Raw genomic sequence first — 25,638 nt, forward strand, 5'->3', positions numbered from 1 at the left:
TTTTTGTCAATTCCTAAAAAGTAGCGGTTTTGGAGATTTTTTTTAAAGGTTTGATGGGACAGCGCCAATATATTGCTGAAGAATGAAAAGATTTATGTTAGTGAAAAACACATTGGCGACCACGTTTATTTTTTTACATTTCCTTTTACATTTCCTGCATCTATCTAAGCCTTTGATTCATTCTTGGTCACTCGCACATTTTCTACACAAATCTTGTTTCAAATGAAAATCAAACTAAAGACTCGTTTTTTTTTTTGTTCTCCCTCTCTCCTCTCTCTCCATTAGAAAAGCATTATTTGGAAGGTTTGTGCAATTCTAAGCTTCTTTATTCTTCTGAAACATGTATGAGACTTCTGCCTGTATAACTGACCAGCAGATGCTGGTTTGCTCATTTCTTACTGCAGCCGATGATTTTATTTTTTCATATTGTCAGTAAAGTATATTTTTTGTGCTGCCATTAGATCACAGCTTATTTTATTATCTAAGATTTTAGTAGTAGTAGTGTTTCTTTCTGCTTGTTTTAAAATATGTATTTGATCATCTCTTTAGTTATTTCCACAGCCTCAATGCCTGCTATACATGATAAATGATTAATTCTTGTTTGAGCTATTGACCATAACAGCAAAATATTATAGCAATCTTCATTCAGAATGTTTAGGGTCTATATACTGTTACTTGCCAACCAACCCATGAATAATACAGGACCAAATCCTGCTGGGTTACATTTTTGCCTTGTCAATATTATATTGCATACACAAACATTCAATATTATAAACGGTTAAACATTTTAATTTAATTAAAAAAAATCATTTTCATTTTAATGCCTGCAACACACAGTAGTTTAAAAATGCATTTATCAGCAACAAGCATCAAGAAGTCAAAATACAGATGTTGTTCTGCATCTCAAGTTCTGTTTCCTGTCTTTAGCCTCCAGCCATGTACCATGTTCAGGTTCCTCACATGACCATGAGCCAGACCAAGCCCTACAGACCAGGTAAAGGTGAGAATTCTTCTCTATAAGAGTTGCGTGCTTTTAATTTAGGTTAAGGCTATAGAGCTATTTAGTTATAAAATAAGCATTAAGCTTCTCCTTTGGAGATTTTTCTATTTTGTTTTAAGTAGTTTTAGATTTTATGAGTAAAATGAAGTCAGTGCTTAACATTACTTAAAATACAATTGTCAAATGCTTAAGACTACAGCCTAAACAACTCCGTTTTCTATTTTGCTCTTGTCATGCACTGCTGTACTTTCTGCACTGGAACGTTTCAATATATATTTTTTGTCTATTTGTTTGTCTTGGCATAGTCATGACAGTTATGACAGTGTATAACTCTGCACAGTTAAGATCTGCGCTAAAAGTCCTTTTTAGGTGGTTCTGTCTGTTATAAATAAAGTACATCCTGCCCATTGCATTTTCTTGATTTGTTGTACCAACTTGCAGTTCCAAACATGCCACAGCAGAGACCAGACCAACATCACCAACCTGGCACGTCTACAATGATGCACCCGGCTACAGCTGCCGGACCACCCATTGTGGCACAGAGCCCAGCTTACTCCACCCAGTACTTTACCTGTAGCCCCCAGCAGTTTGCTAGTCAACCTCTGGTACAACAGATGCACCACTACCAGTCCCAGGTACTGTAAACAGAGTTTGTGTTTTTCTAACTAGGATTTACTAAAGCAGACAAATACAAGATAAAGAACACAGCTAATGATTATGCAGCTTATGTTAAAGGGATAGTTCGGCCAAAAGCGATATTAAACCCATGATTTACTCACCCCCAAGCTGTCTGATTAAATGTAATATTACGGGGTCCAGCAATAGTCCACGACCCTCAAGTCCAAAAAAAGTGCGTCCATCCTTCACAAATCCAAACGGCTCCAGGATGATAAACAAAGGTCTTCTGAGGGTAATCCGTGCGGTGTTGTTGTAGAAATATCCATATTTAAAATTTTATTAACGTAATTAACTACCTTCCGGTAGCGTCGCCATCTTAGACTCAGGAGAGAGTATTAGCGTAGTGTACGCACTTTTCTTAGTGACGTATGACAAATTCGGAGGGCGGGGGGACAGAGCAGCAGCAGAGAAACCTCTGTACACTGCGTAAGCTCCCATCCTTAATGCTGATGAGACTAAGATGGCGGCGCTACCGGAAGGTAGTTAATTACGTTAATAAAATTTTAAATATGGATATTTCTACAACACCGCACGGATTGCCCTCAGAGGACCTTTGTTTGTCATCCTGGAGCCGTTTGGATTTTGTTTGTCAGGGATGGACGCACTTTTTTTGGACTTGAGGGTCTTGGACTATGGCTGGACCCCGTGGTGTTGCATTTGATCAGCTGAAAGATCTAAAATGTTTTCTGGAGTGTCCGAGGGTGTGTTTGTCTGAAGGGCGATGGACATGTGCAACTTGGACGGCTTGGGGGTGAGTGGATCATGGGTTTGATGTCGTTTTTGGCCGAACTATCCCTTTAAATGCTTGTCATGTGATTAGATTTTGAACTGAATTTTTTTTTGGGGGGTGTCAACTCTAATTTCTTACATTGCAAATAAAGACAGTTGTCCTTGATGGGGACGTTTGCAACAATGCCATTTTATTATAAGGTCAAATTGTGCTGCAAAAGTTTGCTGCAGAAACATGAAATAATGCTACTTGTGAATAGTCCATTACCATTTTAGAACTGTGTATAGAAACTTTAATGTTATTTAATGTTTGGTTGCAAACAAATTTTAGTTAATTAAATGTCATCATATTTGTTTTCAGATCATTTGATAATAAACCACACTAAGATGATATTTGGCTAAAATACTCTTACCGGCCTGAGTATAGTCATTCTTTGCATGTTTGACAAATTTCGTCATCAGAATAGTATGAGCGTACCACCTGATTTTTTGAAGAATCCATATTTTGTACACACAGGTTGCGCATCTAATTTTCTTGCAGTAATTCGTTTATTCACAAGGTGACAACCGTGCCCTGAGGGGCATCGATTAACTAGGTAGTCGATGGAAAAACTGGATAAACAAAACTGACCAGAACACATGCAAGCTACATTGACAATGTAGGCCATATTGACGGTTTAGCAGTAACAACATAAGCAAACTTAACTTCCGGTAAACTTCTGCATTGAATCAATAACAGTCCTTTAAAGGCGGGGTGCACGATTTTTGAGAAACGCTTTGGAAAAGGGTGTCTGGCCGAGTACCAAAACACACAGCCAGTCAGCAGTAAGGGGCATGTCTCTACTAACCGACATCATCTATAAAAAAGATTATAAGAAGAGGCCAGGAAAGACCATCATTTGTACAACTGTACAATAAAAGAGTACAAAGATGTTTACATGAGTTTTAACTCATGTCCTCACACCTTTAGACATATTTAACATATTTGTAGTTGATTGTGCTGTCATCAAATGTACTATCTCCATATCAAAAATTAAAGCTTTTAACTGCTACAGTAACCGGAAGAAAAATGCACGACTACATAATTCTGAACGTTCTAATTGGGGGCGGGTCTTGAGGCGAGATGATTGACAGTAGATGATACCGTTCTTTGATTGACAGCTGCACATGATGAGCTAACGTTAGCTTGCTTTGCTCGTGCTCATAATAACAACAACATGATAATAACTTTCTACGTAGTATGTTTACCGTAGTTACACAAAACAAGCAACAACTAAGCCAAATGATGTTTTAGATATTTTTACCATTTTACATTACCTGAGTCCGCAGAAAACCTGGGCTGAAAACAATATGTAAACAATAAAAACTCCGGTGGCCTGAATTTGTTGTCCTTACATCCACATACTGCACAGGGTCTGGTCATCTTTTATCGAGGGTTTTGGTGATTTCCCCTTCAGAGACGGTAAAAGCGGAGTACTCTTTGGTTGGGTTCGCCTGCCGGCTAACTTCAAGTTGACATGAGTTGATTTGAGAGCAGGTTGAGCGGTAAAAGAAGTTATTAGACTTCATGCGGCGCGACAAGAATCGACAGCCGGATGATGTCAAAGCACCGCGAGAGCAAATCGCGAAATTATACGGAGGAGTTTGCTTTTAAATCGCTCTCGCGGAGCCTTGAGGTCATCCGACTGTCGGTTCTTGTGGTGCTGCATGAGGTCGAAAAAAAACATGAAGGCTGCATCAGTTAGTGGGTGGAGCTAATGACTCAGTTTCGCGTATTGCATTCTGGTTAATTGAGTCCATCAAAGACCGTTACGAAAATTCCGCTTCAACACACTATCAATCTAATAATCGAAATCATGCAAATTTCTTTTTTTTCCCTCATGTAAAATGCAAAATGGACATAAATTACCCGTGATAACAGGCTAAAATGTCTAGGGTTCAATTCTGCTTTAAGGACCCCTGTGGACCAGGAGAGGTATTGCATGCGTCCAACGCCAATGAATGTGTTCGAGTCAAATTAAGTATGCTTTGTGAGGTTCGCGTTCGACTGTGAGGGTACGCATAAAAATGAACTATAATTCCATCTTAAGCCATTAGAGTAATTTTGGGTTTATGTTTCAGGCCCAGCACGTGTTCAGCCCCGTTATCCAGGGCAGTGCAAGGATGCTCACCCCTCCTTCCCATGCTCAGCCCAACCTGGTGTCCTCCTCCACCACTCAGTATGGTGAGCAGACGCATACTATGTATGGTAAGAACAAAGTCTACTTCTACATCTGTGCTAAATTTATAATTACTTCTATCTAATTAAATGATGCCACCGCTAATGTTGGTCTTTCTTAAGAGTCACACATTAGTGTTTTGTGGAAAACTAATAGTTAAAAATTCACAGTAGATTTTACCGGTTGGCTGGGTTCAGTTGTCATATTGTGTCCATTGGATCCGATCAACTTTTCAATTTGATCAATTATAAATCTATTATCAATTATATTTTATAAAAGCTTTCCTCCAGTTTCTTTCCCAAGTCAAAAATGTCAAAGAATGTCCAAAACTGTACGCTTTAGGTGGTTTAATGTTGGTCCAGTCCAGCTTGTACGTTTTTTCTTTTTGTCTTTGAGGTCATTAAATTGTTTTTAGGTACATTTCTGGCTGTATTTACACTACATGGTTGGTTCAAGTAACTCAATTCCGATTTTTCCCCCCAGTGTTGGAAAAAATTAAATATAGGTCACGAATTTGTAAGCAGAAAAAATTGCATAGATTTCAATATCACTGTTATTTTGTAAAAACATGTCATATACAAAATGAAATGACATCATCTTGCGTGGATACTTGAATGATTTTGTCTGGTCCATTGCATATCGCATCATGTTACATGCTTTGCAACTTGACCTTTTTTGGGTCAATATGCCACCTTAGATTGTTTCGCCAACTGTATGGTGTAAATGCACTTATCGGATACGGGCCATTTTCAAAAGATGATGTAAGCAGGTCATAGTCAGCTAATCGGAACTCGGCATAAAGACCTTAAAGGAATATTCAATTTTTCTTAAAAGAAAAATCCAGAAAATTTACTCACCACCATGTCATCCAAAATGTTGATGTCTTTCTTTGTTCAGTCGAGAAGAAATTATGTTTTTTGAGGAAAACATTGCAGGATTTTTCTCATTTTAATGGATTTTAATAGACACCAACAATTAACACTTAACTCAACACGTAACAGTTTTTTTCAGCGGAGTTTCAAAGGACTATAAACAATCCCAAACGAGGCATAAGGGTCTTATGTAGTAAAACAATTGTCATTTTTGACAAGAAAAATAAAAAATATGCTCTTTTAAACCACAACTTTTCGTCTAGGTCCGGTCCAGCGCGACCTAACGTAAATGCGTAGTAACGTAGGGAGGTCACGTTACATATATAAAACGCACATTTGCGGACCATTGTAAACAATAAACTGACACAAAGACATTAATTAGTATCATTCAACATACAACAACGTAGGAACGGTCCTCTTTCAACACATTGGTAAACACTGGGGCGGAGTTTCGCGTTCGTCTACTGTGACCTCTTGACGTCATGACGTATTGCGTGGGGTCACCTGGCGCATCACGACCAGATCTAGACGAGAAGTTGTGCTTTAAAAGTGTATATTTGTTATTTTTCTTGTCAAAAATGACAATCGTTTTGCTAGATAAGACCCTTATGCCTCGTTTAGGATTGTTTATAGTCCTTTGAAACTCCGTTGAAAAAAACTATTACGTGTTGAGTTAAGTGTTAATTGTTGGTGTCTATTAAAGTCCATTAAAATGAGAAAAATCCTGCAATGTTTTCCTCAAAAAACATATAATTTCTTCTGGACTGAACAAAGAAAGACATCAACATTTGGATGACATGGTGGTGAGTCAATTATCTGGATTTTTCTTTTAAGAAAATTGAATATTCCTTTAAGTGTAAATGCAGTCTTTGTGTATTAGTGAACATATACATATACTATGAACAACTCACAATGTTGGTTGAGAAAATTCCCAGTTTTCCACACATTAAACTAAATGCTTATACTGTCTGTGTTTCAGTGTCTGCACCCATTCATCAGCAGTTCTCCCACCCAAGCTCCACCCTGCACCCCCACCCGCAGCACCCTCAGCCCTCTGCAACCCCAACAGGACAACCTCAGCAGGGTAACCAGCAAGGAGGTAGCCACCCGGCCCATAGCCCCGTTCAGCATCCCCAGCACCAGGCAGCAGCTGCCGCAGCAGCAGCCCAGGCCATGCACTTGGGCAACCCTCAACAGCAACAGATGTACTCTGCCCTGGCTCACACCCCACCTTCTATGACCCCAGGCCCCAACCCACAATCCCCTCAAGGCAGTTTCGCCTCTGCCCAGCAGGCCGTATACATTCATCCGCAGGTGCAGCATGGGTACAACCCTAACCATATGGCTCATGTGCAGCAGGTGAGTGCTGGAGATTCTGCGACAAAGATTAGCATTTCTTGATGAGTTTTTCTTTACTTTGTATCTCATGGACTGTTTCTCCTTTAAAGACTCACATGCAGGCAGGGATGGTGCCCACACATCATGGCAATCCTTCCCACCCACCCACTATGATGTTGATGGCCACACAGGGACCTGCCGGCCACCAGCCTGGACTGTCCCAGGGGACTCTCAACTCTATCTCCATGTCTTCGAACGCACCCTACCCTTACACCCTCACCCCTGGTAAGTATTCAGCCAAAATCTTAAAAATAAGAGGGTAAAACTAGCATTTAAAAATCTATTTGTGAGCTTTTTGTTGAAAGTGAAGTTTTGCAAGTCTTACATTTGAAATTATTTCTACTCTTAATGATTCTCAAGGTTTATAATCGGATTCATATTTTATTTTTGTATTTTATGTTTGTTCAGTGCAAGCTCACCATCAGCATCAGCAGCAGATGTAGATGATGAAGATAAGAGAACCGCAGTCAAGTCAAGAGTAACATCTGATCCATGCAGACCCATCTGGACCCATCTCCACTTACTGGCCAATCAGTCTTTACCTTTCTCTAATAAGCCCCTAAATGGCCACAAGACATTGAGTGATGCCGCTCGATTGCAAGCCACCACCAGTGATTTGAAAAAAGCTAACAGGCGAAGAAGTAGTGAACTGTGGCTTTTTAAAAAAAAGAAAAGAAACAAGTGAGTTTTAACAGGGAATCAATTTTCACAGTGACACTAGAACTCTCGCAGTGGGTCCTAACAATAACAAAAAGCCCAGATGTGTGAGAAAACTTTGGGTAAATAACTGGAACATTTTGTCTGCACCTTCTAAGTTAATGAAAATTCTTCCATATATTGACAGTATTAACATTACTGTTGAATACCGCTGCTATAGCTGTGCTCAAGACCTTGGGGTAAATCGAAATAAAATGGTTCTAACCAATCTAAACACATAAGAAACTTCCAATAATGAAGATGTTTGGCAAAAAAAATCCAGATGAATTATTTATTAATTTAATCTGATGACAAAACCCCGTTAGACTTGACTGTTGTAAAACTGTTAAGTTAAAATAACTTTTACTTTGTAGATAATATAAACAAATTTAAAAACATTAAAAAAAGTTTTAAAAACTTTCTACGTTTTGACTTTTTGTCTGTGTGTTCCGTTTTTTATTGGACAAGGTTAAATTACAATTATTATAAATCAGTGGTTCTCAAACTGGCAGTTTTATTACAATTTATAAAAAAAACATTTATTTATCATAAATTCTGTGTAATTAAAACTCACCAACAGCACTATATTGTATCATTTAAGTCTAGCCCCCGGACTAAAATGTAAGTTTCTTAATGGAAAACAGCTTGCTTTTAAATATATATCAGTGCCATTGTTTTGTTTCAAGATGCACTGCTGACATCCCGGGCACGCGTGTCGAAATTCTCAGGCATAAACTCTGTTTCCGCCCGCACAGGACTTTAACAACGGGTCTCATGCAATATCCAATCCTCTTCGCATGGTTGTAGTATGTTTTTACTAAATACGTCAAGTCCGACCACTGGAAGCGTTTGATATTTTGAACTTTCAACCCAGAAGTGTTTTTAGTTCTCAGCAACTGTTTGAAAATTTGTGTCACTTTCAACCGGTCGGTGTGCTTCCACTAAACTCTGGACACTAATGAAAGGTAGATGGACCACAATATATATCTCTTTTATCTTGATACTGAAACATGGTAATCTAAATCTATGGAGGGGATTGTATTTAAATAAATTTGAATATTTTTATGGTAATAGACTACAGTAAACGTCATGTCAGAACGTCCACTGCAGGCATCGTTCTAAAAACCATGGTTATCATGGGTCTGATGCCCATTCCGACTAAAACAGTAAATGTTCATGATATAACTTAAAGAGCTAACAAAATTAACTTTGGGATGCACTGCACACAAGGTGGGCCGCGCACTGAAAAGTTTGAGAACCACTGTTTTAAATCATTCATTTTAAAAATTATGTGAAGCTGCGATTTTTATCTTTTGCCTTCCTGTATCCATTCATGATTGAAACATAAAATGTCAGGTTCACGTTCTTTCTTTATGTGTTTTAAAGTTGAGTGATGTCAAACTGACATTTCCTGTGAAGTTGTACACAACATTTAAAATTATTACTTCATCATTATCAACAGCACCACCATATTAGCCCGGGCAAGGCCTTTAAACACACACAAGTGAACTGGGAGCAGTGTTTTTTCTGTATAAAAACATAATTTACATTTCTCAACCAATTTTAATGAATTCTGCTCCACTTACTATTAACTGTAAATACTTTTCAAATCATATGTATGCCTAATGTAACAAAATAAAGATATTTATAATTGATTTAGTCATATGTAGATAATTTTGAGCAAAACATAATCTGCAAATTGAGGAGAATTTAACATTGACATCCACTGCTATGCTGCTTAAAGTGATCCTGCGTGCATTACCTGTTTCCAGTGAAATCTTGGGATGCTCATCTTTCATCATCTTGTGTGAGAGAAGACATATAGACTAAATACAGAGTTGCCAGGGTCTGATTATCATACAATAACAGGGTATCGCACCCTTAGACACGCAAATTCATATTTAACCCTATTAAGACCCTTGGGGTCAATTCTACCCCAAGCCACTTTTCTTTAGTTTAAAAACATGGTTCCCTTCATCTCAGTGGAATAAGATTTTGTGACTTTTCCAGATTATCTGTCAAGATTCATATAACAAAAACTGGGCTTGATTCGGTCGTTTTAAAGAGGCGTTAAAAATACACTTAATTAGTTACTTTGGGGGTAAAAATGACCCCAATTGAAATGAATGGGAAATGCAAAAAAAAACATTTTTTCTTAATATTTGTCAAAAAATCAATACATCCAGAATAAATCCAAAAATGTCAACACAGAAAGGTAGGCCTGGTACTAGAGCACAAATGTTACATAGAAAATACATGCTCAATCTCTCTCTCTCACACACACACACACACACACACAAACAGACAAAGGTATGACTGCCACAGAGAGCATTTCTTATAGAATTTGGCAAAAAAACAGCCACAGATGCAAAACAAAGATGTAAAATACTCACACAGGTGTGCACATACATGCACAAACACTTACATTTAGTCAACTTTCTGTGGCATTTTGTAAAAACAGACATTTCAAAATGCATCAAAAAAACTCTACTATTTGAAATAATTTTTATTTTTAATGACCTTTCTAATATTTATATAAACATAATTTCACAAAACGTTTCACTAAAGTACTGATGCTGAGCAGTTGGCCACATTCGGTGAAATTAATGGGTTTCTATGGGCCTCTGCTGGTTGAAGTGATTTATTTCCTACACTGTAACCATAAAACAGTTTTTTTTCTAAACACCAAATGGTCGAATTCAACACATAACATCTATCAATATCTAAAAACAATTTAAATCAAATTTAGATAATAATTTATGTGAATTTTTCATAAAAATTTTATATTTTTCAGGCAAGCTAATGATGTAGTTGAGGAATTGAGTGGTAAACGGGTATAAAAGTACTTTATATCTCCCAAAACACAGCATTAATGTATAGATGGGAAGTAAATGAAAAAAAAGATATATTATTTGTATCATTAAAAATTTATATATTTTTGTAATCACTCTTTTTAATCTCTGGGGTCATTTTTACCCCCAAGGGACTATAACGTATACAGAAAAATCGGGTTTTATGAGGGTTAAATGTAAAGGAACAATATAATGGTAGAAATTAAGAAAAGTAGAGTTCAATAATTACATTTAAAGGTTTAAATAAAATTGTTAAAGTTAATAGTAAATTGTTTTATACTATTAGGGAGACGGACTGATAAATATGTCTGTTTCACACTCCGGAGCGGAAGGTGGCGGTAATGCACCTATCACGCTGGTTGCAGTCGCCATTAAAAACAAAGAGAAGGAGACGTTTCAAGAAAAATGCAGGAATCTTCAGCGTCACCTCAAAATAAAATGGGTAAAAACCAGGCATTAATGTATAATCACTCACTTATTCGAACACTTTTGTTTACAATTATAGCGTGACCTCTCAATCAAAGCTGCAAATCTCATATGCATGTATCGTTGATCATTTTGCTCTTTCTCTAGCCCGTCGTTCTGCAGCACGTTCAAGACGCATAGCACAGTCATTAAGTCGGTGTCATTGTAGTGTTCCTTGTTGTTCAAACAACAAACAGAGATTCCCTTATTTGAGTTTCCACGCTTTTCCTGTGAACCCAGAAAGGCGCGCCCACTGGGTGAGGGCGATAAGAAGAGATGAGGGGCCGTATTTCAAAATCCTTCGTGGGAGCACCTTTGTGTGTAGTAAACATTTTAACCAAGAAGATTTATACACATCACCCGGTGGACTAATCCGGATTAGGGAAGGAGCAGTGCCGTCTAGATTCCGCTGGACTGACTGTGAGTGTTAAATCTGTATTACATTGCTTAACAATTAAGGTCACTATCATTTGTTTTGTTTTGCATTTTGTTTATGTTAAAACTTGTATTTTTTTTGTGGGGGGAATTACAGGGCAGTATCATGAGAGTCAAGAGTATCAACATTATTACAAACAAGGAAGAGGCTTACAAGCTCAGGAGTCGGTTTGCATGCGTGAAAGAAAGCGATTTAGGATTGATGTCCTGGATGACTCTAAGGACATGGTTGTCCCAAAAAAAGAGGAGAAGGTGGCGGCGGCGGCAATGATCCTTTGGTCAGTGGCAAAGGATCATGACTACGTGCAACATGCGTCTCCTGGTAATTATTTTAAAGTAAACGTTTTTCTTGTATTGCAAAAATATTTGCCAGTGAATAACATTACGTGCTTTCTTCCCCTTAAGTTAAACTGGAGCATGCAGCACAGAGAATTCAGGAGATGGATCTGCAGGTTCCATTAATAAAAACTGAAACAATGCAGTTGACAATCAGCAGCCGTTGACTTTCAAGTTTTGTGTCACAGATGAAGACTTTCGGTACAAAACCAGCTTAGAGGAAGGTTTTAGAGAAATGGAGTCAATGAACCCCTCTGCTCGTGTGCCGGTACAAAGCACAGCAAACGGCACAAGACACATCTAGCTCTCAGTGCAAACTTCCACCGACTGATGTGTTTTTTATGTTTCTCTGCCGTGTTGCATGTGGGCTTCGTTCATTTTCGAGGTCAACTTGTTCATAGTTAGTTGTGCCGTTTTAACATGGACTAGCTACCTTTTACAAGATTCTTGGCTCACTACCATGATTGTGGATAACAAGAGAACAAGAGCAGTCAAGTATAAGCTTTACTGTCCTCGTGTAAGAGTGAAAATAGTCTGCACAGAGATTCGCTGTGAAACGCAATCTGCCCTCTCAATACAGTCGGAAACGATTTTTAACTATAAAAATCACACCACCTTTAAAGGTCTTTTGGGATTGCTCCGTGTGAGGTTATTGCATTTGTATCCAAACTACACACAGGCTCCATCATCTCAGATAAAAAAAATTACTTTGAAATCACCAATATTACAGTTACTTGAGCCAGGGAGACTGTCAGAGGACAACATTTATTATCACTCCACTGAAGAAATCTTTCTAGTTTTGCATGGAGGACACCCAGAAGACCCAAGCTATTGCACGTCTGAGGTTTTTAGTTAAGAGGGCCATACACAGGGTCCAGGAGAAGGTATACAATATTTGGGATGGGCTTCTATCAGGGACCTTTTGATATCATGGGGAGCAAACCAGTCTGAAGTTCTCCTTTGCGTTTCATTAGCTAATTAGTTCTGCAATTAGCTGTGTGGACTGTACATAAAAGTTTTGTGTTCACGTATTTCACTATGTAGTAATATTTTATGTGATTGCTACATGAAAAAGTTAATTATTAAAAAAGAAAGGATATGACATTTGCATTGTTCCTTTTATTGTTCAGTAGTAACTAATCAATTTGTTGTTGTAGTATTTTTCTTCTGTGTTTACACTTTAAACATTTCACCCAATATAAAATGTGTACTCCTACATAAAAAAAAAAAACATTTTCACAATCTGGATTTTTTTGTATTTACACATTCAGTAATAAAATAGGTAGGGGTAGAGCGGGCCACAAAATAATGCTTTTTAGCTTTGGCTCTATCATTCAAAAAATATTTAAATTAGATTAATGATGTTTTTACACAATCAACACACACATCTCTGCTACAAATAAACACTTTAACTTGAGTTATTGTACAATTACACCAAAGGTGAAAGGAGTACAAATGTTACAACTTGCCCCATAGATGGAATAAAAAATATGATGGAATTTAATGGGTACTGTCAACTGTGTGCTTACCATTATTTATCACAATACTTCCAAAATATTTTTTCCTACTATGGAAGTCAATGGCCACTATCATACAGGTTTAGAACAACATGAGAATAAAAAAATTATGACAGAAGTTTCACTTTAAAGTGAACTATCCCTTTAAATTACAAAAAATCCCTTTCTCTTCAAACAAATGTAATACTGTCCAATCAATTTTGTCAATTGTTTAAAAAAATGTATTTGCTCAGAGCAATAAAACCACACAGTCCTAACTGAGGTTGCCATAAATTCATGTATGAAAGGGTAAAATCTCATTAAAACTCACTGTACAGTGTGCACTTAACAGATTTTATTTTTACTTTCATCACAAATTTACAAACTGCTATGTCATTTGAGGCTTAGGGTGCAATTCCCTGGAATATTAAAATTATTTTTCATATTCATAAATATTAAATCATCTCAAGTGAATTGCTATTAATGTTACTACATGTGAATATATGTTTTGAAAAGCAGGTTGTGAACTTTTAAATGCCCAGTGCTTTCTTGGCAATTCAGACATACCACCTTCTCAGTCCTCACGTGATATTCAGTCCACTTTTCTTTTTCCTGCTAATCTTTAATTTTTTTCATCTCAAAGCAGCAGTGAACTTCAGCACACACTGCAGTCACTGTGTCAAATATTGCATTTTATTGTATTGCACAACATTGCTAATTTTGAACCAAAATACTAACGCTAATGCATATTTTGTACATTTAGAAATTGCCTTACAGGCTGTTGTTTGCTCGACCCTGGTCTTGAAGGTTACAGCAGTGGTTCTCAAACTTTTTCAACGTCTGGCCCCCCTTGTGTACGGTGTATTTTTTTGCGGCCCCTCAAAGAAAATGTATGACAAATGTGTTCTAAAACATTTTTATTAAACAAAACATATTAAATTATACAAATTAGTGCTGTTGGTTAGTAGCCTTATTTTTTTAGGTTTAATTACACATAATTCATAATAAATTTATGTATTTTATAAAATGTCATAAAACTGGGGCCCCCCTAGCACCTTCTCGCGGCCCCCAGTTTAAGAACCACTGGGTTACAGTATTCTCCAGGTAGGTAACGAGAGCGTCACGTTGTAGTTCCACTCCAGGCCGCCTTGAGGCGCACTAACATTCCTTACTGCCGACGTCATAGACAGAAAGAGTGCTGCGCTCTTCCTTCTTGAACATGTGGGATGGCTGCTTGAAGCAGTCACGTATTACATTAAGGTTTATCAAAAATATTATTTAAAAACAACCAGTTCTTTTCGCCATGGGTAAATTAAACGTCGTTATTCTAAGATATCTTTCCAGGGATGATTTTAGGGTGCTTACAGCGGTACGTATAAATTTCTGAATACCCAGTTTACCATGTTTACATAGCTTAGTAACGTTAAAGTTAAAGTCAATCAAGTTGTATTTGTAAACACCAGTTTTGATAAAGATAGCGTCTGTCTGTATCAAATTAAAGATGATCTATTATGCTAAATTAATATTAAACTGGTTACTGTTTTATTTACAATCTTTAGCTGTATTATGCATGTAATGTAGCTTACAGTAATTTTTAAAAGTAAAACATGATATATGGCCCATGCTGTCAGCCAAGCCAGTGATTCTTAAACTCGGGACCGCAGTTTTATTACATTTTATTAAATACGTTATACCACGGGGGCTGTTGAATGCTTTATTCTGATTGGCTGAGAAATGTTCCATGGGTGTTGATCATTTTTTCAATAACTCCACAACTAACCTTTAAAATGTCTTAAAAATATATTTTTTGTAACTGTGGTATAAGCGGAATAATGGACTCTGGTCCTCCTTGGGTGTGAATTATTTTCTTATAATTCAACGGCCCGTCGCAATTATTCCTTACTTAATTTATCATAAATTCTATGTAATTAAACCTTTTAAAAATAAGGCTACTAACCAGCAGCACTACATTGTATAATTTAATGTGTTTTGTTTAATTACAATTGTACGTTTTTTTTGTTATACATTTTCTTTGGGGGGGCATAAAGGTATGCAAGTACACAAAGGGGGCCGCACCCCGAAAATGTCCGAGAACCACTGAGCTAAGCTATCACATTTTATTTACCTTTTTTTGAACTTTCGAAACATTTCCTACTCGTAACATGTTCCATGTCATACTTTCTTAAATGTCAGTCTACCTTAAAGGCTAGTTAATCCACTAACTTTGTAACTGAGTTTGTTGTACGCCATGTGCTTGGGGGGATACACAGGTGGAAATGGGCATGAAGAATCACGAAATCGTCCCAGTAAGTCTGATAGCATCCATTGCCAGTCTCAAACATGGTGGATGCAATAAAGTTTTGAGGGAGTTGGTGAAACACAAACTGCTGGCCTACGAACGCAGTAAAAGTAAGCATTGTGCTTTTGTTGTGTACCAGTTTGTTTTATTTGTGAATGAATGCAGCCTTGATTGGTTTTTGCCATGTTTTCTTGCTGTAGCCGTACAGGGATATCGGCTGAATTACGGTGGCTATGATTACCTGGCACTGAAGACACTTTCATCTAGGGATGTTATTCTGTCTGTTGGAAACCAAATGGGAGTTGGTAAAGAGTCAGGTCAGGACAATCATCTGCTATTTGACATTTAAAGGCGGGGTGCATGATCTCTGAAAGCCAATGTTGTTATTGAAACACCTAAACAAACACGCCCCTACCTCAATAGAATCTGGACCTTCTTTTGATAGACCCGCCCCACATATACGCAACCCAGGCAACAATGTTGTTAATAGACACGCCCCTTTCTGCTGATTGGCTACAAGTGTGTTTTGTTACTCAGCCTGACTCCCTTTTCCAAAGTGTTTTTCAAAAATCATGCACCCCGCCTTTAAATGTGTTTTACTATAACTTCAATTTGTTGAATAAATAATTTTTTGTCAAATCTATTCATACATTTTTTATGTATCATAAATAATAATACATATCTTTCTTTAAAAATATAATCAGATATTTACATCGTTGCAAATGCTGAGGGAGAGCAGTTTGCCCTGAAACTTCACAGACTGGGTCGGACATCTTTCAGGAACCTAAAGAACAAGAGAGACTATCACAAGCACAGAAACAAAATCTCATGGCTGTACCTATCCCGGCTCTCTGCCATGAAAGAATATGCATACATGAAGGTAACGTAACATATTAATACATTTTTTACCACGGGCCTGTTGAATGCTTTATTCTGATTGGTTGAATTATGAATTTTGTCATAATCGTGCAGCCCTAGTCAGACGGCTAATGCTTGTGTTGGTTGGTTTATAAGAAGAGTTTTTGTTTTTCAACAGGCGTTATATGATTGTGGATTTCCTGTACCAAAACCAGTGGACTACAACAGACATGCAGTGGTTATGGAGCTTATCAATGGTTACCCTCTGTGAGTTTACTGAAACCTTATATGAGAATGAAAGATCACAATTTTCTCCCACCAAAAATTGTCATTGACAACTGTCTAACCCTATAGTGGTGTGCTTTTTTATGTTGTACTGTGCAAAAGTGAAAAGAGATATGTTTGAAATGATTAGTTACATTAATTTGAATTTATTGTCATTTTACAGGTGTCAGGTTAAAGAGATTCAAGACCCAGCTGCGCTCTACAATGAAATCATGGAGCTAATTGTCAAACTCGCTAATCATGGCCTGATCCATGGAGATTTCAATGAATTTAATCTTATGCTTGATGACAATGATCACGTCACAATGATCGATTTCCCTCAGATGGTCTCCACTTCACATGCTAATGGAGAATGGTGATTGTCTGAACTGAAAAATCAGATAATATCTTAATAGTAATATGTGCACTGTCAGTAAGAATTTGAATTATTTTGCAATAATAGGTACTTCGATCGGGATGTCAAGTGTGTGCGAGATTTCTTCATCAGGAGGTTCAACTATGAAAGCGAACTCTATCCAACATTTAAAGACATACGGTATTTTTTTAATGAGCCTTGTCTTTCTCAAAGAGGTTTGGGTACGTTTGCTTTAATATTATATCATTGTCAAGACCAAACTAAGTTACTGCACATTCCTTTATACAGAAGAGGATGCTCTCTTGACGTGGAGATCTCAGCTAGTGGCTACACCAAAGAGCTGCAGCAGGATGACTGTTTGCTTCACCCTGAAGGTCCAGAGGGTGAGGAACTCGGTGAAGATGAAGACTGTAAACACCCAGAGTCTGCCGATGAAACGTTTCTGCCGACCTCAGAGGAAGGTGTCAGCATGGAAGAGTATAAAGATGCAATGTTGGAGCTAGAAGGTCTGAAAATAAGTAGGGAGACCCCATCAGAACAAAGCGATGTAGAGGAACATAAGGGAGCCGAATGTGGAAGCAAGATCTCGTCAGAGAACATTGTGACAGAAACTGTTTCTGACATTTCCAAAGACTTGGAGAGGGATGAGGAGGGTGAGGTAGAGGATGAGTGTCCTGACCTGGTTGATCTGTCTTCAAACAACAAAGAATTCAGGCCTTTCAGGTAAAACAATGTGATAAAATGATGGTATCACATGCCATGGTGGCAACTTGATGGCAGTTGTAGTTGTAAACTAGTTAAAATGCTTTAAAACCAACTCTCTTTCTAGTTTTTGTGACTTCGTTGTTATGCATGTTATCCCGCAGAGACCAAGTCAGTCTTGAGACAGAGCACAGAATGAGAACAACAAGTGAAACGACTATTGGAAGTGTTGGCAGTTGTTCAACCATTGCACCTGTGAGTAGAGTCCTTGGAAATTTGTAATGATGTTTACTTGAGTCACACTTTGCTGCAGTTTATGCATTTAAATGAAAAGTTCATGATTTTGCCAGCAAAAAAAGTTAATATGATAAATCTACTTTGCATCAGGTTGTTGGTGTGTTGTGATAATATTTCAGTTTTGAAGTAATACGTTACTAAATCTTATTTATTTGGCTGTCCCACGATGCAGGAGGTCATCAGACAGAAAGTAAAGCGACAGCTTACCAAACAGCAGAAAGCTGCTCAGAGACGACGTCTTCAGAAGGGCGAGGCGAATTTGGTAACAAAAGAGAGAAGAGAAAATCAAATGAACATCAAGAGCAGTTTGGATGCAGCCCAGTTCTGGGGATGAGGATGGCACAGAAATGTCATCTCGGGACTTTTGTCAGTTGTGTTAAAATTGTATGAAAATAATAAAATGTTTGTAAAAACTGAAGCCCGACTAGTTTTAATTCATATATAATTGAATATAAACAAATATTTTCTTTTTAATACAGCAGAGGCCGTGTCTCATTGCGAAGGATGCAGCATCCGGAGGTCGCATTTATAGGCTACATACGTCATCAAGACTGTCTTTGTTTCAGAATATTAACAATTATAAAGTTGACTGTTATTCTTAGTTAATAGTAAATTGTTCAATATGCTTATGACTTGGGAATGTAATGGTCAGTTAAAGGAGCATTTCACCCGTAGAAACATATGCGATATCCGCAGGCTGCAAACTTTGGATTGAGAGACGGCCATAGTTTACCTGTTTGACCTGCTTTTATTATTTTAAATAATGAAGAATTCATGTCAAATAACTAGCATTTAATATTGACAGCAATTTTACATCATATGTATAGAGGGTATGCATTGACGTCACTTTTCCACGTGACCAAGACGGAACTCGCCCTGTTGAGTGGCAAACGTTCGACAAAATGGCTGGTTTTCATAGCGCGTGCTGCGAAAATGCCAGTAAAACTGACTATTATCACTTATCAGCTTAAATTGAATTTATATGGATTGACAGGCGGACAATACTTAGATACTTACATTTTCCAAGCATCTGTGCTTTATTAGGTTGTTTGTATTGGGAAAAAGATTACTTCACTACATTCTAAAGAATCATAGAAACATACTGTGTATTCTTTAATATTGCATATTAAAATTTATTTAATACCTAATTACATTAAAATTGTGTACTTTAAATTGAGTAAAAGTATGTGAATGTACTTCAATATTAAATGTAAAACAAAAAACGTATTATTTATGCAATGTAATAGAGTAAAAAATATGATAATATGCTTTGGAATGTATGTTTTCCATAGAAAAACACGGATAAAATACAAATACTTGAAGAAATACGTTTAAGTAGAAAGTAAAACCTCTGCTTGATAGTTATCCTAGCAACTTGTCAACCCACCTGTGGTCTGTGAACGTTGGGATGAACGATCCATTTACTTCTTTAGGTGTTTTTTGACAGTCTGTAAAACGATAGCTCCGAATTCTTGTTAATCTGTTAGTACAGTCTATCAGCTTTTTCCCATTTCGACACGTTTTCGCCGATGTCACGCTGTACTCAAATGCTGCCACTTTGTGTTTTGGCACTCAGTGGGCGTAACTGCAGTCCCTCTCGCCGACGGGGACGTCATGTGCATACCCTCTATTGTCTGACAATAAACACTTTTCAATGCCTTTGTAAATTAAACCACAATTTATATATTTGATATCTATTTTATTTCCTACAATCCTTTTTTTTAGAGTTTTTCATTAGTTTATCTGAGCAAATGAAAATTTAACTTACGCACCTTACAAAACTAATGGAAACCAGAGTTTCAGGCAATCTTTGTTAGATAATACCAGATCTAATAATGAAATAAAAAGGTAAAATAAGCTTTTAGAATATGTTATTTATGGGGAAACAAATGTACGTTTTTGTAGAGAATCAAGTTTCGCTTTGTGTCCTTTCTCGCTGGCCGTAGAAGGGTGGAGAGACACGTGACCTGTATTGCGATAGCGTTCAGGAACAAAACAAAACATCAAGATTTGACAGCACCACCAAAGCTTTGCAACAGACTGACAGTTGCTGTTTTTAAGAATATTATCATTTAGGTGAGTTATGCTGATGTTCCTTTCACATAGCACGAATCTAAAAGGATTTGTTTTGTTTTTAAGAGCATATATGTCATATAGTATTGTATACATCAGAAATGTGTTGTTTATGTCTACCCACTTGATATACTTTCCCTCTGAGCAAACTCGATCAACTCGTTTGTCCACAAGATATTATAATTGTTTGGGTTTTTATGTTTGGTCTCTGTCAGTTCGGTTTCGTTTCTAATATGGATGTTGCAAACAGTTTCCGTTGTATGTCTTGACTTACACCATAGGTGGTTGTTGTTGAATTGTCGAGTCAGCTGCTGTTGTGAATCTAGAAGGATGTTTTGATGATCATGTGGATACCTCTGTGGAGATGGAAGCTGTGAGACCCAAAAAATCAAAGTCCAAATCCAGTGGAAAGTCACAGGTGAACATTTATCTACAGTGCCCTCCACTAATATTGCCACCCTTGGTAAATATGAGCAAAAGGCTGTGAAAAAATATTAACCATATTCTGCTGCCTGTCATTGGAAATAAACAATTGCAAACAAAACACAATAATTGGCACTCCTATGATCAAATGGGATCAAGTTCTATTGTCAAATGAAACTCAAATGAAAATATATTTTTTTGCAATAAAAACCAGAGGTGGGGTTGGCACACATGGTAGCCATATGGAAAAGTACCTCTTGCCCACAGTTAAATATGTTGGTGGACTCTATCAAATACCAATGAATATTAAAGGGCACCTATTTTTGTGAGTCCAAGTGGGAGGAATTATGATAATGTCGGTCTTGTTTACATCACCAGTCCCAGGATGTAAACTGTTGCCTACAATCTGTGTGTTTGTTGTAGTCCAAGAAAAGAGATTTACATTGGAGAAAATAACCAACTTCATCGTTTACTTTGGGGTATGTACCTTTTGCATATTGTTAAAGGGGGATTTATAGTCGTGCGTAAGTAGGCTATCCGTAGCCTGTGCGTAGCTCTGCGTAGCCTGACGTGCACCTCGCAAAAATTTTAACAGCGCGTCAGTTTTACGCGGACCGCAAGAGCTGTGATTGTTCCACCAGAACCCCTCCCCTCAGGTAAAAAAAGCTGCGTCATAGCATAGGTATTTCCGTTTGCGACGGTGAAAACAAAGATGAGCCAAGTTGAGGAGTGATTTAACATAAACTGCAACAAAAGTCACTGTTTATTTAATTCCATTATTGCTGGTCTTCTCAAATCATACACAACAAGTTGCTGTTTCTTCTTCGTTTGTGGGTTAACTTGCCAAGCTGCTTCTTCTGTGACAGTCGCGCTGCTACTGTGGTTACACGCGTGGATACTGCCTACCAGCGGTTTGCGCGCGTGTTTGCACGTCGACGCGGAGGACGACGCAAAAGTATAAATGAAAACCGACGCGGAACCTACGCCGTCGCGGCCACGCCGTAAGCCGCCTTTCCACTGCACACGACATACGGAAACGACAGTCGGAGTTCTCCCCCTAGTGGCAGTCGTAATGAAGTTTCAATTTAATCGTATATGGGAGAGAAGCTCATTCCAGTGCAAGAGGCTTCATTCTAATATGTTTACTATGGTGAAATAAATAAATGAACGCAAATGAATGAAACAATAAACAGCTATGCCTATATGACAAAGATTGCAAATAATAATGTACACAAATTAAATTAATAATGTATTACTTATCAGTAATCAAAAGTGTTTTTTTTTTAAGGATTCAAGTGTTTCTAATAAAGTTATTTCATTTTCATTTTCACCTCACACACAGTTTGTGATTGCAATATAATGAAATACATCACTTCCGGTCGGCATATCGCATGCGGTTTAGTCGCACAAGTTCAAATTTTTTAACGGATCCAACGCTCAAAACGGATCCGATATTTACGCATCCGCAGATGGTCGGCACCTCACGCAACCCCTTTGCGATTCTCCATAGGAAATGAATGACTTCCGGCTTATCGGCCGTCGTTTGTCGTGTGCAGTGGAAAGGCGGCTGTAGGACCTACGCACGACTATAACGAGCCCTTAACATGCACTAATACACATTTATACACCAAAGGAAATGAATCGGACGATAGGTGCCCTTTAAATTAACACTTGATTGCCTTTTCCAGAAAGCTTAAAATGGGCTGTGGTCTGAATTTCAGCAGGACACTGATCCAAAACATACATCCAAATCAAAACAAAAATGGCTTACTGACCACAAAATACCGATTGGCCAGCTTTCCAGTGCGCTGTGATGTCAGTGGGCTGTGGAAGTAAACTTTAAAGATCATTAACATGTATTAACACATACGTACACACCAAAAGAATCATGAAGCAGAGAATAGGGGTTCTTTAGACAATGAAGAATTTTTTTTTACAGCCTTCTTTGCTTATATATACCAAGGGTGCCAATATTAGTGGGGGCATTATATGTTGTTATATAAATGTTACTGTATTTGTAGGATAAGATGTTGTGCTATGTCTTTAAACTCGTTAAAATGTTTACTTTTCATATTCAATATTTAATCAATTTAAAAAATCATACTTTATTATTAGGTCAAAAAGGAGAGACCACCTGAGAGTGTTAGAACGCCTTTTAAATCTTCTACAGAACATAAAGAGCCAGTAAAGGCTCCTGAGTCCACAGATGAATTCACAGATGTCCCTCTAAGTCTTTCTGATGTGCCTCCTGCCTCTGATCTGAACCCAACCCAATCTCAACCCTCACTAGACCATAAAGACAATGCTGAAAAGGACCAAGAAAAAGAGCAGCTCTTGTCTAATACAAATGAAATTGTGGAGAAACCCCCTTGCTATGAAAACACCGAGCTTATATCATCTCAAGACGTGCCACCTCAAGCAGATACAGCTTTAGTATCTGCTCGGCACAGCCAAAGTGATCAAAAACCTCTTAGTCCCGTACTTGAGCCATTTGTTGTCACGTCTATATATCCCTCTATACCGGCTGCCTACACTGAACCTCAGATCTTGGAGGACTCGGTGTCCTATGGTCTGGTAGATGCTTCCCTTTTGCCACTAGCAGCCAACTCGGGTCAGATAGCGCCTGCTGTTTTACGTTTAGCTAACCAGGAATCCTCCCCACCTAGCTTGGTTCCCGTGGAGGTAGCTGATGTGGAGAAGCCCAAGGAGAGGCTTTACCCAGAGCTGCCAAGGTCCTGCCAAAGCATAATTCCCTTCACCAATGAGCAGCTGCGGATATGGGAACAGGGTTCCTGGCTGGAAAATGTGCAGCTTCTTGAAGCTGAGTTCCAGATTCTAGCACACCAAGAAGGACACGAGCTGTACGAGCTACTGCTGAGCTACTGGAGGTGCCGTAAGCAGCTGACTCAGGCCCAAACTGAACTGCAAGCTGCTAACTCGGACTGCAAGAATGTACAGAACCGCCTATGGAGCTTCAAGGATGAAAGGCTTTCGTTACAGGTGGGATATATAGTGGTGGTGGTATTGTTATAACAAAGACTAGGTGGAGGATGCAAATTGTGTGTAGAAGTAAATGTGAAAACTTGTAATACTTAATATGGCAGCTATAGGTCAGGAGATAGGAGCTCTACTTGTATATACATGACCTACATTTATTAGACACTTTAATCCCAAGAAACACAGCATTGAGGCCATACATTTTTTTGTCATTGCGTTTGTAAATGCTTTCACAATGTTTCTCTTACAGGGTTTGTGTGCAGACCAAGTCAAGGTTTTTGGATACCACTGCTACCAGCAGGTGACACTGAATGAGGCAGCAATAGTTGAACTAAAACATCTGTTCGCTGCAAAAGCGGAAATACTCCATCAGACGGTTGCCCTGCACTCCTACACCTCCATCCTTTCCCGTCTGCAAGTGGAGTCTTATCTTTACCACTTGCTTAGTAGTAACCCCACCACTAAAAATGTGGCCATACAAGATACAAGCACAGGCAAGTCCCCACTGATAAGTCTTAACTGTACATTGCTTTGTGTGGTTAGGGTATCTTGACGTCAATTATTCTGTACTGTATTAATAACTGTAACAACAAACAAAACCTCTGGGATATATAATAAATGGTTGAAGTACTGTAAAGACATTTAACACCAATTTTTAAAGGTATAGCGGTAGATTTTCCCGAATTATTTAAAAGAACCGCCCTTCCACATTTTAAAAAAATTATCACGCGCCACACTCTCCCTCCTCCCGAGAGGGAACGCCTGTTAAACGCGTGCACGAGACAGAGAGAGAGCATTTAGGAGCGTAGTACTTCTCTTCGCTCTGTTTACAAGTTGCTGTCGGCATGTTTACCGTGTCTGCACGGTTCATGACTTGTGCCAGGGCTAGCATCGCTAATCATAGCTTACATCAACTTTTACTAGCAATGATTTTAAATGGATTTCTCCAAATAGCATGACAAAATGTACCTTTCCAGTAGAAACTTCGCGTGGGAAGCCCAACCTGTCCTATTAGCTCACGCCAGCATGTGAAATAGTCTCCCATAAACACTCTGGTCTTGTTTCTTTCTTCATAGTCCTTTTTTCTTCTTGTCATACAATTCGTAGACACTTTTTCTCTTGCAACCCTCAGACATTTTGAAAAAAACACAGTGAAAACGCGAGCTTCAATGAATGGTTGAAACCGTAGCACAACACACATACACGTGAAAGTGCGCATGTGCAGAAAGCGAACCTAGGGACGAGCATGTACGACGGTTATATGTCAACATATCATCAGAATGATTGACATCTGGGATGACCAATAATATAGGTGATCCACCCGGAAAACGAAAGTCTTCCGCTATACCTTTAACTTCCAACTATTATATTATTGTGTTCACACTCCCCTTAAAGGAAAACACCACCGTTTTTCAATATTTAACTATGTTCTTACCTTAATTTAAACAAATTAATACATACCTATCTTTTTTCAATGCGTGCACTTAATCTTTGTACAGCGCGTCATGAATGTGTTAGCATTTAGCCTAGCCCCACTCTTTTCTTAGGATCCAAACAGGGATGAATTTAAAAGCCACCAAACACTTCCATATTTTCCCTATTTAAAGATTGTTATATGAGTAGTTACACGGGTAAGTATGGTGGCACGAAATAATTTTTTTTTAAGCAGATAACAAATGAGAACTATATTGTAGTCGGCGCGCAGTAATATCATCACTCCTGACTACTCCCCCTCTCTTTCAAACTTTTGTCAATATTACTGCGCCTGAGGTCGAAGTGCTGCAAACTAAGTGCTCTTCCGCCATACAATATAGTTCTCATTTTTTTATTCACTTAAAAAATCGCCACGTTTTATTTTGTGCCACCATACTTACTTGTGTAACTACTCATGTAACAGTCTTTAAATAGGGAAAACATGGAAGTGTTTGGCGGCTTCTGAATTCATCCCTGTTTGGATCCTAAGGAATGAATGGGGCTAGGCTAAATGCTAACACATTCACAATGCGCTGTACAAAGATTAAGTGCATGCATTGAATAAAGATAGGTATGTATTAATTTGTCTAAGCTGAGGTAAGAACATAGTAAAATATTGAAAAATGGTGGTGTTTTCCTTTAATTAATTAAAATGTGTTTTGGTGCTGAAAGTATTGTTGTCTTTAAATGTTAATGTCCA

At 38.0% G+C, this 25,638-nt stretch overlaps 4 protein-coding genes across 16 annotated transcripts in view; all 4 read left to right on the forward strand.

Moving 5' to 3' along the window:
- Window positions 1-8,012, forward strand: part of atxn2 (ataxin 2) — a 43,558-nt gene extending 35,546 nt beyond the window's left edge. For 3 of the 8 annotated variants that reach the window (XM_055199978.2, XM_055199976.2, XM_055199982.2), the window contains 7 exons: window positions 286-303; window positions 928-1,000; window positions 1,442-1,635; window positions 4,529-4,655; window positions 6,478-6,857; window positions 6,947-7,121; window positions 7,305-8,012. In XM_055199978.2, coding sequence (XP_055055953.2) covers window positions 286-303; window positions 928-1,000; window positions 1,442-1,635; window positions 4,529-4,655; window positions 6,478-6,857; window positions 6,947-7,121; window positions 7,305-7,339 — 1,002 coding nt within the window. In that variant the 3' untranslated portion in view covers window positions 7,340-8,012. The remainder of the gene's footprint in view (window positions 1-285; window positions 304-927; window positions 1,001-1,441; window positions 1,636-4,528; window positions 4,656-6,477; window positions 6,858-6,946; window positions 7,122-7,304) is intronic. The other 5 variants (XM_055199981.2, XM_055199979.2, XM_055199983.2 and 2 more) reach the window with 3 other exon arrangements.
- A 2,724-nt stretch (window positions 8,013-10,736) lies between these two features.
- Window positions 10,737-12,782, forward strand: LOC141358910 (uncharacterized). 2 transcript variants are annotated; one of them, XM_073860836.1, is made up of 4 exons: window positions 10,737-10,886; window positions 11,018-11,329; window positions 11,442-11,666; window positions 11,750-12,782. In XM_073860836.1, the coding sequence occupies exons 1-4, from the start codon at window positions 10,850-10,852 to the stop codon at window positions 11,845-11,847; spliced, it is 672 nt and encodes a 223-aa protein (XP_073716937.1). In that variant the 5' UTR covers window positions 10,737-10,849; the 3' UTR covers window positions 11,848-12,782. The 2 variants fall into 2 exon arrangements, with proteins under 2 accessions (XP_073716937.1, XP_073716938.1); XM_073860837.1 differs by having other exon boundaries at window positions 10,755-10,886; window positions 11,150-11,329.
- A 1,582-nt stretch (window positions 12,783-14,364) lies between these two features.
- Window positions 14,365-18,390, forward strand: riok2 (RIO kinase 2 (yeast)). The gene is made up of 10 exons (XM_055199973.2): window positions 14,365-14,545; window positions 15,447-15,585; window positions 15,676-15,792; window positions 16,180-16,355; window positions 16,512-16,600; window positions 16,782-16,973; window positions 17,061-17,153; window positions 17,262-17,696; window positions 17,840-17,930; window positions 18,145-18,390. Exons 1-10 carry the CDS (start codon window positions 14,480-14,482, stop codon window positions 18,304-18,306), a joined length of 1,560 nt encoding a protein of 519 aa, XP_055055948.2. The 5' UTR covers window positions 14,365-14,479; the 3' UTR covers window positions 18,307-18,390.
- A 1,502-nt stretch (window positions 18,391-19,892) lies between these two features.
- epg5 (ectopic P-granules autophagy protein 5 homolog (C. elegans)) overlaps window positions 19,893-25,638 on the forward strand; it is a 39,871-nt gene continuing 34,125 nt past the window's right edge. For 3 of the 5 annotated variants that reach the window (XM_055199969.2, XM_055199971.2, XM_055199972.2), the window contains exons 1-4: window positions 19,893-20,048; window positions 20,327-20,463; window positions 22,584-23,468; window positions 23,716-23,959. In XM_055199969.2, the coding sequence (XP_055055944.2) occupies window positions 20,410-20,463; window positions 22,584-23,468; window positions 23,716-23,959 (1,183 nt within the window). In that variant the 5' untranslated portion in view covers window positions 19,893-20,048; window positions 20,327-20,409. Of the gene's footprint in view, window positions 20,049-20,295; window positions 20,464-22,583; window positions 23,469-23,715; window positions 23,960-25,638 lie in introns of all 5 variants that reach the window. The other 2 variants (XM_073860858.1, XM_055199970.2) reach the window with 2 other exon arrangements.

This window comes from Misgurnus anguillicaudatus, chromosome 22, assembly GCF_027580225.2.
Source record: "Misgurnus anguillicaudatus chromosome 22, ASM2758022v2, whole genome shotgun sequence".
In the NCBI taxonomy this organism is placed as follows: domain Eukaryota; kingdom Metazoa; phylum Chordata; class Actinopteri; order Cypriniformes; family Cobitidae; genus Misgurnus; species Misgurnus anguillicaudatus.

What these genes read in the sequence shown, in the direction of transcription:
- LOC141358910 (XM_073860836.1), top strand. Translation starts at nt 10,850, where the DNA reads ATGCAGGAATCTTCAGCGTCACCTCAAAATAAAATGG. An exon ending in GTCACCTCAAAATAAAATGG is followed by an intron (nt 10,887 to 11,017) that starts GTAAAAACCAGG and finishes CTCTTTCTCTAG; the next exon opens with CCCGTCGTTCTGCAGCACGT. An exon ending in CGTGCAACATGCGTCTCCTG is followed by an intron (nt 11,667 to 11,749) that starts GTAATTATTTTA and finishes CTTCCCCTTAAG; the next exon opens with TTAAACTGGAGCATGCAGCA.
- riok2 (XM_055199973.2), top strand. Translation starts at nt 14,480, where the DNA reads ATGGGTAAATTAAACGTCGTTATTCTAAGATATCTTTCCAGGGATGAT. An exon ending in GGCCTACGAACGCAGTAAAA is followed by an intron (nt 15,586 to 15,675) that starts GTAAGCATTGTG and finishes TTCTTGCTGTAG; the next exon opens with CCGTACAGGGATATCGGCTG. An exon ending in GTTGTTCAACCATTGCACCT is followed by an intron (nt 17,931 to 18,144) that starts GTGAGTAGAGTC and finishes CCCACGATGCAG; the next exon opens with GAGGTCATCAGACAGAAAGT.